The sequence below is a fragment of the Montipora capricornis genome, chromosome 13 (genome assembly GCF_036669925.1).
Source record: "Montipora capricornis isolate CH-2021 chromosome 13, ASM3666992v2, whole genome shotgun sequence".
Lineage (NCBI taxonomy): Eukaryota > Metazoa > Cnidaria > Anthozoa > Scleractinia > Acroporidae > Montipora > Montipora capricornis.
In genome coordinates this window covers 8524180-8541115 of record NC_090895.1, presented here as the reverse complement: position 1 = coordinate 8541115, position 16936 = coordinate 8524180, and the positions used below count along the sequence as shown (strand labels likewise).

The 16936-nt window shown below is 38.5% G+C and overlaps 2 protein-coding genes across 5 annotated transcripts in view; both read left to right on the top strand.

Moving 5' to 3' along the window:
* LOC138029724 (uncharacterized) overlaps window positions 1-1338 on the top strand; it is a 128621-nt gene extending 127283 nt beyond the window's left edge. For 2 of the 3 annotated variants that reach the window (XM_068877483.1, XM_068877482.1), the window contains 3 exons: window positions 153-193; window positions 338-434; window positions 519-1338. In XM_068877483.1, coding sequence (XP_068733584.1) covers window positions 153-193; window positions 338-434; window positions 519-708 — 328 coding nt within the window. In that variant the 3' untranslated portion in view covers window positions 709-1338. The remainder of the gene's footprint in view (window positions 1-152; window positions 194-337; window positions 435-518) is intronic. The other variant, XM_068877484.1, reaches the window with a different exon arrangement.
* A 3072-nt stretch (window positions 1339-4410) lies between these two features.
* LOC138029783 (uncharacterized) overlaps window positions 4411-16936 on the top strand; it is a 29195-nt gene continuing 16669 nt past the window's right edge. Inside the window, exons 1-5 of one of the 2 annotated variants that reach the window (XM_068877608.1) lie at window positions 4451-4509; window positions 12117-12223; window positions 12810-13122; window positions 14336-14458; window positions 15720-15842. In XM_068877608.1, coding sequence (XP_068733709.1) covers window positions 12822-13122; window positions 14336-14458; window positions 15720-15842 — 547 coding nt within the window. In that variant the 5' untranslated portion in view covers window positions 4451-4509; window positions 12117-12223; window positions 12810-12821. Of the gene's footprint in view, window positions 4510-12116; window positions 12224-12809; window positions 13123-14335; window positions 14459-15719; window positions 15843-16936 lie in introns of both variants that reach the window. The other variant, XM_068877607.1, reaches the window with a different exon arrangement.

Here is a 16936-nt window from a genome sequence, read left to right as displayed (position 1 = left end):
GTGTTGCGAAGAAACTACATAGTTTCCTCCAAAGGCTTGTCATTTCTTTTCTCTACTAATAACTTTATTTTTATTTTTATTAAATCTTTGTAAATCTGCTTGCTTGCTTCCTCGTTGATTTTTACCATGCATGTGTTATACTCCTTTTTCAGATGGAGTTATGGGGTTCTTCTCTATGAAATCCTGACCATTGGTAAGATTTAATAAAAAGGATACTTGACTTCATGACAAAAAAGTGTGCTTTATAAACAGAAATAGCTTTACATATTACATTGGCGTCTAATTACATTTGATAATGGTACAAAGTGACATTGAGACAGGAATTTTACACTCCTAGGTGGATCTCCATACCCGGACACACACGCCAGACTCATTGCGGATAAAATTCAACAAGGATACAGGATGCCTAAGCCGAGACATGTGGATAGCAATCTGTAAATGATATTTTTCCTCAATTGCGATACTAAGTAAAAAGTAATGAGTAACTGCTTGACTATAAGTTCCTCCCAATAATTCAGGTATGAAATTATGATGAAGTGTTGGGAAGAAGATCCAAGTGATCGACCTACATTTGAAAAGCTGAGAAAAACAATGAAAGATATGGAAAGGAATCACAAGGTAAAGAAATCGAGGAAATATTTTGGGTATTTATGGGACAATGTGCCCGTAAAATCTGTTTGCACGCACACTTCATTGTACCGTCCTTAATCCAAAAGCCAAGCCTTACTTTACGAAAAGAATCACGTTGTTGTTGTTGTTTTTTTGTCCTTAAATTTCACCAATTAAATAAGAAGTCCCGCATTCAATTGTCCTTATTGTCTGTATTCAGTTAGTTGGAATCATTCTACCATATTGAGGTGATTGTCGTAAAGAATCAAAGTGAAAGCTAGCACAATCACTGTTACAATATTACTTTTGCAGACGTATGTGAATCTCAGTCAGTACGACACAAGATTGTACTCCAATGTGAGTGATCTGACAGCCGAGTAGAAAAACTGGAAATTGTCGCCCTGGTTCGGCCATTAAAGAATCAAGTTCAGACAATAGAAGGCAGTCTTGATTTTTATTCCCCTTGTTAGCTAGTCAGGCAACCGTTCTCTGAGCGAAACGAGAGATCCAGAAAAAATGGCTCAAGCTCTCAGTTTTATACTAAAGTTAGGTTAAGTCATGTTGAATCTTTCATTTATTTACTAGATTTTCCTTTCTAATGTTTTTTTCTTTTCATTCAGGAGTTTTAGAAATCAGCGTACCATATAGAAGTAGCAGTAGCATGAAATACATCAAAATGTGAATGATCTCGTTTTCAGAGATAAATTTGAATAAAGTACATCAGCAAAACTCGTTTTGACCTTGAACTGACAAAGGTTTTTGATGGTTGCAATTGCTCTGCAATGGCTTTTTTCCTTTTCCATTCGCTCGCTGAGAGGGTGCTCGTTTTCTTTTAAAACTCATACAGTTCAAGAAAAATTCATTGCCAAACTGGTGAATTTCACTCGAAAAACCGATATCGCACTTATCTTTTCGATTCGTGATTCATGGGATATCGGTGTTTAGCGTGAAATATGCGGTGAAATTCACTAGTTAGGCAATGAATATTTCTATAGAGGAAAGCAAAGAAAATAATTTAACTAAGCAGCAACTGGAAACACAAAAACGCGGACAATTCGAAACCTTTTTTTATGTTCACTAACCATACAGGCAGTAAGAATTAATAACCAGGGAGCTCCGCTTTTAGGCTTGGCTAAATCTTGTTCCATTTCCTTAACTTGATCATCACCACCATGACAACTGCTCATATGTTTTGAAGCAGAACTCCGCGCGCGCGCACGGAGCACCATGGTTAGGAAAATATGGTAGCCCATCGATGCGGGAAATCTTGGTTTTAGTTATGACGTCATTGATCTTCCTTCCGTACGTCCACCCCTCCATACTTGCCATTGTGACTTGTGCCCGACGTGGTGGCCATATACTCTAACTACTTAATTTACAATGTACATGTTTGATATTGGACATCCATGTTATGTTCAATTGACACTTGTCTAAATAAGGGATCTGCTGACCAGTAACATATGACTATATTGCAGGCTCAAGTTTAGAGCTTACCGAGGTCAGCTTTTTTTTTAGAAATTGACCGCTGATCAGGTACTGGCTTTGGATTGGATCGCAGGTTCAAGCCAGATAAACTTCTTGTAATCAGGACAACTAAACATAAACGAGGCTTAATTTTTCGCGCTCTTTCTGTGGGAGGCGCGGTGGCCTCATGGTTAGTGTGCTCGACTCCGGATCGAGTGGTCCGGGGTTCGGGTCCTGGTTGGGGAAATTGTGTTGTGTTCTTGGGCAAGACACTTTATTCTCACGGTGCCTCTCTCCACCCAGGTGTGTAAATGGGTACCGGTGAATAGTGCTGGGGGTAACCCTGCGATGGACTAGCATCCCATCCAGGGGGGAGTTGAAATACCCCTAGTCGCTCCATGCTACAGAAACCGGAGATAAGCACCGGCCTGGTGGGCCCTTTAGGCTCGTAGCAGGCTTTACCTTTACCTTTCTGTGGCTCGACGCGGTTACACCGCCGTACTACGGCGACTAAAGCTCTTCAAAGTCGAGTGATAAGCAAAGGTCGGGTTAAATATTGCCAAAGAGCCAAGTACGTATCATAAGGCTGCAAAAGCCTAATGAAAAGGCTAGAGCATGGGGAGGGCGAGGGAAAATTCTTCTACAGTAACAGAAATCTGTGTTCGGATGTTAACACAATGGGGATGCAGGCGAGAAGGACCACGAGTTAAACTGATCGTGCTTATAACCTCGGTGTTATTCAATCTGACCTCATTTGATTGGCTTAAGCTTTATGATTGACAACGCCTCTTGCCCCATGCAACGGCACACCTAAATACTTAACTATGACGGGCTTCCAAGTAAAATCACATTATGCTTATGTCATAATGTAGGCCTTTTTCGTTGTCACCGTCACATTGCTCCGTCACGGCCAATCATGAATCCAGGTTTTCGAAGCAACTTTTCATCATTTTGGGACATAGATTTAGACCCAGTGAACTCAAATGAAGCACAAGACCGGTATAGCCCAGGGTACTTGTTTTGGAGCCACCATCAAAGCGGAAATCTGCAGCAATTTTTTGCCGAACACCTTTGTGCTGGCAACGACAGTTTTTATTAGTCTGGCGCCCTTTCGGCGAGAAAGAGGAGTTACTCTTTAAGCATCATTAGCTGCATTTACGTTCTGAACATAGGAATAAAAATAAAGCAACAAAACGATCTGGTGCTGAATTATGCCGGCCGTTTCTATTCTCCACGTTGAGCTGGAAATGAGAATTATTAGAATGGGGTAAAATTATTCAGTGACAGATCCCATGTTTACTTTGGGTTTATATTTCTACAGATGCGACCCTAAAACGCAACGTTTTAATTGTCTCGGACATGTTCGGAGACAAACATTGTCGGCAACATCTTGCGACATTTCAGAAATTTGTCTCAAGTGCGACCCGTCCCTCATTGGGTTTTTGGCGTGGGTGGTTAATGTTCCTCATGAAATGTTCTTTCTTTGGTATAGGATTGCATGGAACCCCAAGCAATTTTAGACTTAGATGATCCATTAATGCATCCTTTAGATAACAAAGTCTTCAGCGATTGTCAACTGTTTGTCCCATTGAACTGATTAACCTTAGTGATTATGACAGACTATCATTAGAAGGTAATCTGGAATTGCCCCATTTAAACACCTTAAGAGAGAAAATTCTTGTGAAAAGAAACTCTATAGCCAGTGCAATATCAGATAATGACATTTAGGTTCGCTTTCCCCGGTAACAATAATCATTGAACAGCTGCTTGTCATAACTGAAAATAAAGATGTATGCAAAAATTTTGAAAAGAAACTCTATAGCCAGTGCAATATCAGATAATGACATTTAGGTTCGCTTTCCCCGGTAACAATAATCATTGAACATCTGCTTGTCATAACTGAAAATAAAGATGTATGCAAAAATTTTTGTTTTATCAACGGAGTTGATAATGTAAATTGCCAACCGTACAGAGATTCTAAAAGCTGACGTTTCGAGCGTTAGCCCTTCGTCAGGGCGAATCCAATTCGCGATTCGCTCTGACGAAGAGCTAACGCTCGAAACGTCAGCTTTTAGAATCTATGTACGGTGGCCAATTTACATTACCAACTGCGTTGATAAAACCAAATGTTTTGTATACTACTTCCCCACCGACGCAGCACCACTGTTTCTTTAGAAACTATCCCCTTCGTTCATTTAAAAATTAAGATGGCATGGTAATTTAAATCCTTTCATATTTAAAGGAAAACGGTGAAACTTAAGCTGAATTTAATATCACTGTCAACGACATCCCTTGAAACCCACCCACCACAAGGGAATTGCAGGTGACAGGTGGCAGGTGGGAATTGCTTTACTTGCTGGCGTTCTTTTCCCGAGTTAGTGGCAAAATGTCCTTTGCACAATTTGAATTGAAATTTACGCTGTGCTGCTGTGGCAAGTAAGTTTTCATTAATACGAAATACCACCAAATACAAATAAGTTTCATGTTTCAAAAACAAAATGCAAAAAGAAAAACAATGTCATTACGGTTTCAAGTCTCCCCGAATTAGACAATTTAGATCAATTTTCGTATTAAGTCTGATTAATTGAAACCTGCAATTCCAGTTGTGTAGTTTAAAGTCAGGGGAGTGTACTTTAAAAGAATCACTAATCCAAAGGGGTCTTTTTTTCACCTTTCATAAATGAAAAGCAAAGTTAAAGCGTCAATGGAGTTAACAACGGATTTTCTGAAAAAACATGTAAATGCTTCTAGGGAAAAGTATGCCAGAACGAACGAAAATTAACGGGTGTTTAGTTCGATGAATTGTTATAGGTGACTAGAAAAAGTAAAGAATAGAGATCCTGTACGAGTGTGTGTTAAAATTCGAGGTTATTTTTCGAAAAATCAAGAAACGAAATTCTCATCATTGTACACTGCGACCAAGATAGAGCTCCAGGAAAATCACTTTAGCTGTCATGCACCGTTTCTTAAGAAATTGCATTTTACTTGTTTTTTACATCTTTTTGTCTTTCGAAATAACGATGGTTTTTCAAATTATTTTGTTTATCCTGGTGATGAGCTGTTTTAATTATTATGATATGGTAGCCCGCTCAAGAGTACATGCACGCATGTTTTGGCGTTCTGATGGAGGTTTTCCATCTTCCTTTGCAGAAAATGCATTGTCAATGTTTATGGGACAATTGTTTAGAGTAACGTGCTTGCACCATGCTAGTCATAAATCACTTAGCTAGACCGATTCAGAGTTCCTTGTAATTTACTGTGTGCTTCATTTAAGGACGTTCGCGCCCAAAATGTTTCCATGTACAGATTTTTTTAAAACTTGCCACGCAGAAAGGTAATGATCTACTTTTGCCGAAAAGGCAAAAAAATGGGGGGTCACCGTTCTCGTTTACGAGATCATGAGGTGCACTTTTAAAACATTGCGTTACTTTAAGACGATCTTAGCTTACAACTGTCAGCAATAAAAAAGCTGCATTAGTGAAATTTAGATCAAGTGAACGTCCTCAATTCAAAGTAACTAATATAACTAAATTAACCTTTGCAGCTGATGTCTTTTTCTGAGAAGAAATAGACCTTGAAAAACGATACATATTAGTCTAAGAAGGAAAGCTCCGGTCGCACGAGAGCACAAAAGGCGAAATATTTGTAACTTCTCACGCACAGACTTTTCTTGTTTTTTGTTAAAATGGACAAAATCAAAAAAGGAAGTGATCTACGGAAAGAAAAATAGGGGTCACCGAGCATTCAAGAGAGTAAAATCGCTGCGCAGTTCTCAAAGCGATCGTATATTCGCACTGTCACGTCATTGCGTGAGATTTCCGAGAAGACCTGGGTCCACAGCTATCCCATGATGCCACACGCTTTCACGTTCCATTCTTGTGGAAAATGTTTGCGTTTTTAGCATCGTGTTTACATTCGTGGTCTGCGATGCATGACGTGTGCTTGACATGCGCGAAAAAATGCGCAGTAGCAATGGGCGCGAACGTCGTTAACAATTATTCCACAAGCGCGCGCTTGATATGATTGGCTATAACCAATCTCATATCCAACAGGCAGGAAAGGAATAACTGTTTTATTACATTCTCATTAAGATCTCAATATTTGAAGACTTGGAAATTAAAGATTTGAAAAAATTGGAATTTTTCAGCATGGCAACACTTGACGCGAACAGTTTCCGTATTAGGTCGTACGATATACTGTTACTCGAGATTGAATGATCCGTTGCAGCAGTCAAAATTACTATTTCGGATGCTGTAGCACTGAACTATAGGGGACTCGTGCATCGCCTCGATTGCATAGGGTCAATAAGGCTCAATTCTGGTTTTGCTGAAGAGCAAAGTGCCGCATAAAGAATCTCTCTATATATACATGCATAAAATTTTAGCACGCTCATTGGCTGAGAACAGGTTAATTAATCCCAAACATTGCCGAAAGCTGAGATGGAGCGCAACAAGTTTAGTTAAACTGACTGACAAGAGGGTCGCGAAAGCGCAACAAAACAACATGGCGAACAGGTTACGACAAAAGAACGTTTTAATGCAGAGGTTGCAGATTATTTTATTTTATTTTTGGCGTGTAAGTCTCGAGATCTGTTTGCGTGTCAATCAAGGATGCCATTTTTCAATCAAAGACACCGTTATGATGGCATCATAATGGGGTTTTATGGTAAAGCATTGCTTATATAATGGTTTTCAGGCTAAGGCGGCAGGCTCTAAGCCTATCTTATTTCCAGCCAATCAGAATTCAGGTAATTCCGGACGACATCGTTCTTAAGCGCGTTTTTCCATGCGCTCGCCTTCTTTTGATCCCTCACCATCACGCTGTTCACATCGCTTGTTTGAACCAATTTTTTAGTATTTTCCACCACCGCCTCTTCCGCCTGCCTGCGACGTAATTCCTAGTTTGTTTCTCTTTCTTTTCTTAGTGGGTGGCCGTTTTTCCCCCCACCTTTGCTGACGAGATAATTTATATATATATATATATATATATATATATATATATATATATATTGGCAAATCTTGAAAATAAAGTTCGTCACCTTTGATGGCCAAATTTTTTTCAAACAAACTCGACTCTGTGTCTACCACTTCGCCACTTCGCAAAATACCATAACACTCTTTGTTTGTCCCCCCAACTTTTGCATAATCATTGTTTCCAGTTTCTCTTGGGACTTACAATGGTTCCAAGAGAAAAAAAAACAATGCTTATGCAAAATTTGGAGGGACAAACAAAGAGTATTTTGGTATTTTCCGAATTGGCCTATTCTGGGGATGACGTCGCGTACGTCCGTCCGTTAGCCCGCCCATACCGACTGTTAGGATGGAGCAGGGTGTTCGGGCAAGGTTTCTTTGCGGGAAATCGCATTGCCAGCGTTGTATTTGACAAGCCGCATTTTTTTGGCGGGCAATCAAATTCTGTCGTCAGTTTTTATGCCTAATCGAAACCAGTTAGCTAAACGGTTTGCGTTAGTTTGAGAAAATCTGAGATCTCTGTCCAAAGACTGCAAACAACATTAGCCATCTAACTTCATTACTCTCGGGTGTTTATGTTTTAACCTGTAAGAATCAGCGTTTGGGTGTTACGAGCAGCGGAAGGGATCATATATCTCTTCTAAATTACGGATTACGGTGTACGGGTCTGCGTGAGAAAAGGTCGATCGTGTTGTTTCGCAGGATTGTAATGGCGCTATCCTTGGACTTTCCTACGTATCTAAAAGATGTTTTGCCGCAAAGAATCCTTACTTGAAGAAGCAATTCCTCGGTGAACATGGGATGAGACTGTAAAAAAATAACTATCAAGACACCTTAGAATTTGAATGTGCTTAGCAAACGATTTAGAGTGAAATTAGGAATTGCTGACTTAACTGTCGCGAGGTTCGTACCCTTTTTGCCTTTCATACGGATATTTATGTCAAATTGCTTTCTCCGATTTTTCGAGAAAAGTCAAAGAAAAATTCGCATCTCTTCTTTGATTTTTTAAAAATGTTTTGTTCTTTCGACACGCCGTGAATTCCCTTTTCACCTCAAATTGGTTTGGACTAAAAAATGCTAATACGTTTTATCCAAATGTTTGCTATCCAATGGTTTAGTTGGATGCTGAGACTTTCGTTTTTCCTGCTCTCCCTTATTTGTTTAAACTTACTGAAGAAAAGGCAAGCGAAGTCCGGTGAAGTTTACATTGACATTTTATAAGTTTACCTTGAAGTTTACAAGAGAAATTTTCGCAAAGAGCAACAACTCCTTGCCAAACTAAACACGATTTTAACAGATGAGCACTGGAAATACTTTCCGTCACAGCAATTGTTCTTACTAAGAATTGCAAACTTTTAAGGCAATTGTAGTGAAAAATATTCATCTTTTGTTCAATGTTTACGGCTGACGAGTTTTTCAGTAAGCCGTTAGTATGTTTTGTGTCTGTTGTTATTGTTATTGCCAATGAGATGCTATCTGAAAAGTAATGCCATTGAAACCTTTTAGTTACGGTTTGTATCTTCCAATAATTTAATCTGATGGAAGACAAGAATAAAACAAATAAAACCATTCTCAACTTTACAACATTTGGAATTGATTCATGTCTTATGCTTTCGCTCTGTCAAGATCACTTTTCTCAATGAAAAATTAAGTCGATTGTACCGAGTCTTTTTCGATGCTATTAAAAAATATATATTAAGATAGTACCCGCAATCTCATTGGTCAATAGCTGTGTTCAGATGAGAGTATAGAACCACGGCTGTGACATCACACGAATTTTGATTGGTTATGTAGTCAAACGCGCGTAAATAGGAAATAGGAGCGTGTATCAGGAAAATCCGTTTCAATCAAGACGTTAAAAAAAGAGCATTTTCCTTCTTTTGTCGAATTATCTTTGAGAAATATATTATAAAAGTAATAAAGGACTTTTTTCCGTGTTTCCATAGGCTCATCTAAACAATTGGAGGAGTTGGGAGAATTCTCGACAGTTATGCAAACCCTCGACAGTGTCTCGGGTTTGCATAACTGTTTCAGATTCTCCCAACTCTCCCGATTGTTTAGATGAGGCTATTGAAACATGGAAAACGTCCTCTATTGCTGAAATAAATCACAAAAATGACACCATAAAATGTGGGTGCCATCTGTCACGGAGTGTTACACGTTACATTTGCAATATAGCGTTGGAGCAGCTATTCGAAAAAGTAAGAGAATGCCTTTGTCTGCCTTCATCTTAAAATAATCCTTTGGTTTGAGTCGTGGGACCGTCACGATCATTTAGGAAGCAATTTGTCAATTGACGAACATTGTGGCCTGTTACACAGTGATTCATAAAGAAACGTTTTTATTTCATATTTATCCTATAATGTAGTCACAAAATACAAATAACAAGCGCTACTGAATATCGCTTTAATTCTGGGTCAGTACGTTTCACAGATTGCATTCAGTGAACTGCTGCGATCGAGACGTTCCATTCATAGCGAAGCTCCGCGCGCGCCGAAGGCGCGCGCGTGCGGAGCACCATACTTAAGAAAATATGGGAACCAATCGATGTGAGAAAATTTGGTTTCATAGCCATGACGTCATGAACATCCGTACGTACGTACGTCCGTCCGCCCCTTCATGTATGCCAATGTGACCAGTACACGTAACCATATCACGGGCTCAAGTTTAGAGCTCATCGAGGAGACAATTCTCCATTTGACACTGTAGCTAGTTTACAGCATACATCTTTGATATTGGACATCAATGTTATGGTCAATTGACACTTGTCAAAACAAGGTATCCGCTGACCAGTATCACGTGACCATATCGCGGGCTCGAGTTGGCCCTTATCGAGGTCAGCTGTTTTTTTTGAAGTTGACCGCTGTTCAGGGACTGGTGATTGGGTCGCGGGCTCAAGGAAATTCAGACACACACACACACCTGAACGAGGCTTAATTTTTCGCGCTCTTTCTGTGGCTCGACGCGGCTGCACAGCCATTCTACCTCAACAAAAGCTCTTGACAGTCGATGCTTTTCGTGTTCAGGTACGGTTTGGAAATTTATATTTTTCTTGTATTTTTCGTTGTTTTCTGTCCAGGTTTAACATAATATAGCTGTGGTCAGGACACAATGGTGGCTACGTAGTTATTCAAGTCAAGCATTGGACCGATATGAACTTAAAGCTCATTGTTTATTTTAAATTTGTTTAGGGCTGCTTTTTGCTCTGAATTGCAGTTTTTGGTATGTCTTAAGATTTTTAATTTTGAATCACTTGAAGGTTGCAAGATGCCTGGACGGCCTATGACAGGAGAACAGAAACGAAAGAAGAGAGAAAGAGAACGACAACGACAAAACAGTACACCAGTAATAGCTTAATCTGTTTGTTATTTCTACGGATGAGTTATTTCAAGTGGATGCATTTCTAAAAAGTGGTTTAGCCGTTTTTTCCTTTGTTCAGGAATGAAACTCGAATTTTTATTGTTAACTGGAATTAAATAACAATCATCTGTACTCTTCTTGGACAGAAATAATCGATCTGTTGCTGGTTTGTTTGGCCTTAAAATACGAGCTGATAAGAAGTTTTTTTACTTCGCTTGCCTAACTGTTTTTCGGTGTGCCTCGACAGTGACAAGAAAATTTTGCACTTATGTTGTAAACATGTAATCGCAATGAGTTCTCGTAAAGGTATAAGGAGAAATATCACCAGCTTGTGTTTTGAGAAGTTTGTTTAGAGCACGTACAGGTAATTTGTTGGAGATCTTTTTTGAAGTTTGTCCTTTCTAGCCGATTCTGGTTCAAAGCCAAGCTGGCGTGTTTCAATGAAATACATCAAAATGTAAATGATCTCGTTTTCAGAGATAAAGTGGAATAAATAAAGTACGATGTGTCACATCACGAGCTATAGTACGTCCGTGATTTCTAATTTTAGCGTGATTCCTATTCGCTGGCTTTTGATAGTCGACTCTGCAATGGCTTCTTTCCTTTTCCGTTCGCTTGCTGAGGATTTGCTTATTTTCTTTTAAAACTCTTGCGATTCAAGAAAAATTAATTGCCTAACTGGTGAATTCGACAGTAGATTTTGATGGAAAACCCGATATCACAATCATCCCTTCGTGATTCATGCGGTCAGTCGGTTTTTCAGGTGAGATTAACCGTGGAATTCACTAGTTAGGCAGCGAAGATAATGATATAATTAACCAATATCTGGGAAAACCAAAAGGCGGACAGTTCCAAAGCCTTTTTTTTTCACTAATCTTACAGCCAGTAAGAATAAACAAGCCGGGAGCTCCGCTTTTAGGCTTGGCTAAATCTATATATTAGTTTTCATAGAAGCACCATTGATTTGAAGTTCGGGTTATTTGACGAAAGATAAAAGTGATCCTCCCATATATCTGGCCAGTTTAGTAATTGTCTCTTATAGACACCAAATAAATTTCAGGCAGTTTCAACGGGATTCGAACCCATCACCTCTTCGATGCCTGTCCATTGCTATGAACTGAGCTATAAAGCCACTCAGTTGGCAGGAGTTCAACTTGTTGGGCTCATGTGTCCCATTGAAAGGAGTGATCAATGAAATAGACTCATGGTGGAATTAAGCGGAAAGATAGAAGTGATCTCGCACTTATCTCGAAAATTTAAATTTGCACCTCTAAGAATTGAAGTTTTCATAATTGTGACTGATGGCAAGTTACATCACAATTAAATTTAATGCATTACTTTTACTTTTAATCGCTGTTTATAATCCTTAGTACGCATTTGATGCCCTTGTCCGCATCTTATACAGTAGTCTGTATTTTATAGTCAGTCCGTAGTCCGTATCCCGCGTTTTATACCTTTGCCTGTGTTTTATACACAGTCCGTGGTCTGTAGTCAGTAGTGTGCAGTCCATACTTTCTACTTACCGATTATTGACTTTTGATTGAATTGAACTTTAATTCTCATTGAATTGAAACTGAATTTTTATTTTATTAAATTTGAATTTTCATTGAATTGAATTTTAATCTCACTGAATTATATTTGAATTTCATTGACTTGAAATTGAATTTTATTGACTTGAAATTATATTTTATTGAATTGAATTTGAATTTTCAGATAACTGAATTTGAATCTCATTGAATTGAATTTGAATTTCATTGCCTTGAATTGGCCTGCCTTATGCTGATTTATCCCATGTGATTACCTATTCAAATACTATAGGGGTAAGCAATTTTCTTTTCATATAGCAGTAAACACGTTTTTGTTTTTCTCTCCAACTTTTTTTCTCGTTTACATCTCCCTCTGAAATTCACTTCCAGTACAGTATTTTCAATAGTAGACAGACTACGTTTTGAGAGCTTGCAAAAATACTTATTTCTCTTCTAATCTCTGATAAGCACTTCTCTGTATAAAATGGCGAGAATGACAGAATTCACGCACCATTTAAATTACAGTTAGAAAACGTAAAATAGTCTGTTTGAAAGGCCCATCATGCATGCGCAAAGCCGCGTGAGGGTGTGAACAGCGGAACAGCGTTCATACAACACACTAATGAGTAACGTTTTATTCATATCAAGTTACTTACTAGTACACTCAAAATTCAGACGCCTACGATCAGAATTAGAGTTTATGGCTTTCAAATAATCGTCTCAGTAATTCCCCAAATCCACAAGGACCTTAAGACAATCAGGCCATTAGCTAAAATCTTAGGATCTAAATTACCTAATTTGTGGACATTTCGAGAGGATGGAAAGATTTTACCCCCTGAAAAAATACAATATTGAATTTACAACAATTTTACTTCAATAGGTCGGAAACAGGATGCCTGTGACACTTTTCACACTTTACTTGATAGCCTGTATGGTCGGGAGTAACACTACTGGTCAGCAATGCAAGCCTTCTGAAGTCTCAATACCTGGCAAAGCTCTCAATGGTCACACCTTTAAAGCCACCGTAGTCAGCAGACCTATTCAATGTCAAATGCTCTGTGAGAATGATCCAAAATGCAGGAGTTACAACTTCCACATTCTAACAAAAAACTGCGAATTGAATGACGAGACCAAGGAAACTAGCCCTAACGATTTCGCCACAGACGACCTAAGGTTCTACATGAAACGTGAAGGTGGGTACTGCTCGTAATCTCGTGATGGTACTGGAACGAGCAAGGACCGGAGGCAAAATTCATTCCTTGCATGCTCCTCTATCTAAACCTCGACCCAGTCCAACAGGTCGTGATACCAGTTATGGTATGTTGTATCACTGTCCTACACAATTGGATGCAAGATAGTTGATTTTCTAACTGGTGCAATAAAGTATATTTGTATCAAATACCTGTGAATTGATTACATTTTAAAGTAATCCAGTTAGGGTCCACAGTTCTAGAAGATCTCTGCCGTCCCAAGCCTTAGACCAATTTTGCGTGTTCAGGTAAGGATATGTATTGCATTTTATTCGAACTTCGCGCATCAAGTTATGTCGCTTACTGGTTTTAATGTATGCAACTATTTTAGCAATTTATCATTTACCACATCAAGTTTGTGTTGGTAAAAAGGTGACAACTTGATATAAATATGGAAACTGCAAACGTACAAATTACTCTTTCATTTTCCTTCGATCAAGAACGTTAAAGGACTCTTAAAGGCAATAAACAGAAGAAATCAAACTATAAGATCGTGTAGAAGACACAATTTTAAGTATATATGCAAGAAAATAAGTTGAATTCTTTTTTTAGCCTATCGCCGGCATTCGAAAACATTAATCTATTTCTGTAATATTTTCCTTTCAGTAGACTAGTTCAACGACATATCGATCAAGCAGCTAGTATTAATAAAAATCTGATAATCTACAGGATACTCAGTGGCGTTAGCTTACCTTAAAGTAGTGCCTCGTAAGTAGGTGCAAATCAGGATAGTATTCAACAATCATTCACCTCAGGAATATATCCAAAGTCATTTAGGTTAGCATTTGTCTTAATATATACCATTCGGCTGCTCGGTGGCGAATATAATACTTCCTTATCACTTCAGAGCTATCACTTCAGAACACATAGAAAGTGTCAATAATAATTTTGCGAATATGTGGTGTATAAAAGCAAGCAATCATGTTTACCATTTTTGATGCAAGTTGAGGTTTTTCTTTCAGGATTTCTAAAGAGTGGATATTTCACAAAAAAAAAACCTATATAATCTACTCGCATAAACTCTGTTCAGAGAAAGACTGATTAATGGTAAAAAAATGGGTACCAGTACAAATACAGAGTCTAACGATTTCGAGGACAGTGACTTATTGCCAATTGAAAGTAAAAGGATATTTTACTTGTTATAATTTGTTCCCAGATATCGATGAGTGTTCAACAGGAAAACATAGCTGCAGCCATGTCGCAGTGTGCAACAACACTAGCGGTTCATATAACTGCGCTTGTAAGGAGGGATATGTTGGAGATGGACGAAACTGCTCAGGCAAGAATATATACCATTCGGCCGTTCGGTGGCAAATAATACTTCCTTATCACTTCAGAGCTAAACAATCAGAACATGTACAAAACACCAACTGAGCGAATGCGTGGTGTATAAAAGAAAGTGTTAATGTTTACCGTTCTTGACGCAAGTTGACGTTTTTCTCTCGCGTTGTCATTTCTAAAGGCTGAACATCACCTGGAAAATATTATTAGTGCTTGTTCAGTTACAAACCGCAAAATGTTGTGTTCAGAGAAAGAATATTATTGATATTTGTAATAGGACTGAGTGGAGAACCATTCAGGGAGTAATCAGGCAAGTAATTTCAAGAAAAGCTGAGCGCGCAGCGCAAGGCCTATATGAAATTTCGAGTAGATTACTCCCTTAATATCATGGGTGACAAATTACTCCCTAATTTAGGCGCGAAATTTCAGCGTTAATTTATAATTTCAAGTGTGAAATTACAAAATTGCCATGGTAACATCTCTTGTATCTCGATCAGAGCCAAGATGGCGTCTAGATTTAAGACAGTGACCATTGAAGAAGTTACGAAATTAAAAGAAGCGGCAGAAAATTTAAATACGTGAAAGAGCACAATTAACTAGGTGAGAGTTTTTGAGAAGTGGTGTGACGAAAATGGCCTTGAGAAAAACCTGGAGATGATTCTTCCCGAGCAGTTGGATAAAGTACTCGAGCGATTTTACAATTACGGTTGTGAGAGTAATTTGTCACCCACGACATTAAAAGGTAATCAAATGTTTTTCTCGTGAAATTAGGAAATAATTTCACTTGCGTTTTGTCAAAAGTCTGATAAAAACGCAAGTGAAATTATTTCCTAATTTCACTCGTCGCCATTTGATTACACATACGAATTGTTCGACACAAAATCCTATTATCAATTAATCGTACCTATTGCAAAATAGGCCGGAGAGGATGACGGTGACAACATTTTTATGGCTGGATCTGCTCAACTTTTCTTTAATAGTTGTTTCTTAAAGCTCTGAAAAAGATAAACGATTCAAGTACAATTTGCGCGCGCCTGATGACGCGTACAACTGTCCAATTACAAACTGTCCCATTAATGCTGAAATCAGAGCTATTGATAACCAATCAGACTCGAGAATTGTGATAGTTACAATTAAATTAAGGTAAAAAAAGTCTGAACTCGAGAACAAAATAAAGTATCTATGGATTTTGCGGATAGTGACTTATTGCCAACTGAAAGTAAAAAGATATTTTATTCATTTGTTGGCTGTGTTCCCAGATATCGATGAGTGTTTAACAGAAGAACACAACTGCAGCCACGTGGCCGTGTGCAACAACACCATTGGCTCATATAATTGTACTTGTCAGGAAGGATATGTTGGTGACGGACGAAGCTGCTCAGGTGAGAGGTCGTTCTGTTTGTCTTTTATTCTTTACGTTTACAAGAAATTGTATTCGTTCATTTAAAACAATAACAGTCAACTTAATCTCATCGTCACTGGCTGGTCCAGGAATACACAAAATTAGATGCACGTCCAAATTCGATATCCAACGAAAAGTGTCCCCTTAAAGTCCAAGCATTTGCGTTATTTTCAGGTAACAGTAGATCCTGTTGTTTATCTTTAGTTGACGAGAAGAATTCAGGGGTAATTTTGGGAACTAATTGCCTTAAATGATAAAATTGGGGAGAAGTGCAAGCAGGGGACCCTTCATGACTCTTACAGTTTGCATCTAATTACGTGTAGTTCTGGACGTATTTGTTTTTATCACCGGTAAGAAGAGACCCATATAGCTATTAATAAGTAGTAGACGGTTCCGCGTGAACTATAAAGTCATGGTTGCACACAGGACGAAAGAAGCTTAAGAGTCGCAGGACGCGATATTTGATTGGACTGTACTAGCGTCTTGAGTTGTTACCAAACCTGCCAAGGCTGTGGAACTATGATATTATGTGACTCCTGGGATCAAACCATCTACGGAACTATCTTGCGATTAATCCAAATCTATGATAATCTAGTCAGGGGCTAAATTTCTATTAGTCCTCTGCCGTCCTCATGTCGTGTACCAATTTGCTTTGATATTTGAACACAATCCCTTGACTCGCGCAAAAACAATACAATCAACGTTATATATATAACTAGCTCGCTAGTTTGAGCACTCTGGCATGGCTTAGATGTACCACATGTGTGGGACATTTGGGGTGGCTTTATAAGCTAGCTTGAAATGGTTGACCAAACGATAAACTCCCAACAGAAGGATCCAAAAGGATGCACGTTGTCTTCTCAGTTAGTATTTAAAGTTGCATATAAACTGGAGAGGAAGACAAAACTTCTCGAAGGTCCAGGAAATTTAATAAAAACGTTTCGGCCCTTCTGCCTTCGTCAGTTAATTTTTTTTTTTTTAAATGGAGTAAAAGTTAAAAATCTAAGGATAAAATGACCTAATTATTACAGCAGTGGAGACTATATAGTCTCTGAAAGACGAACAATGGCTATT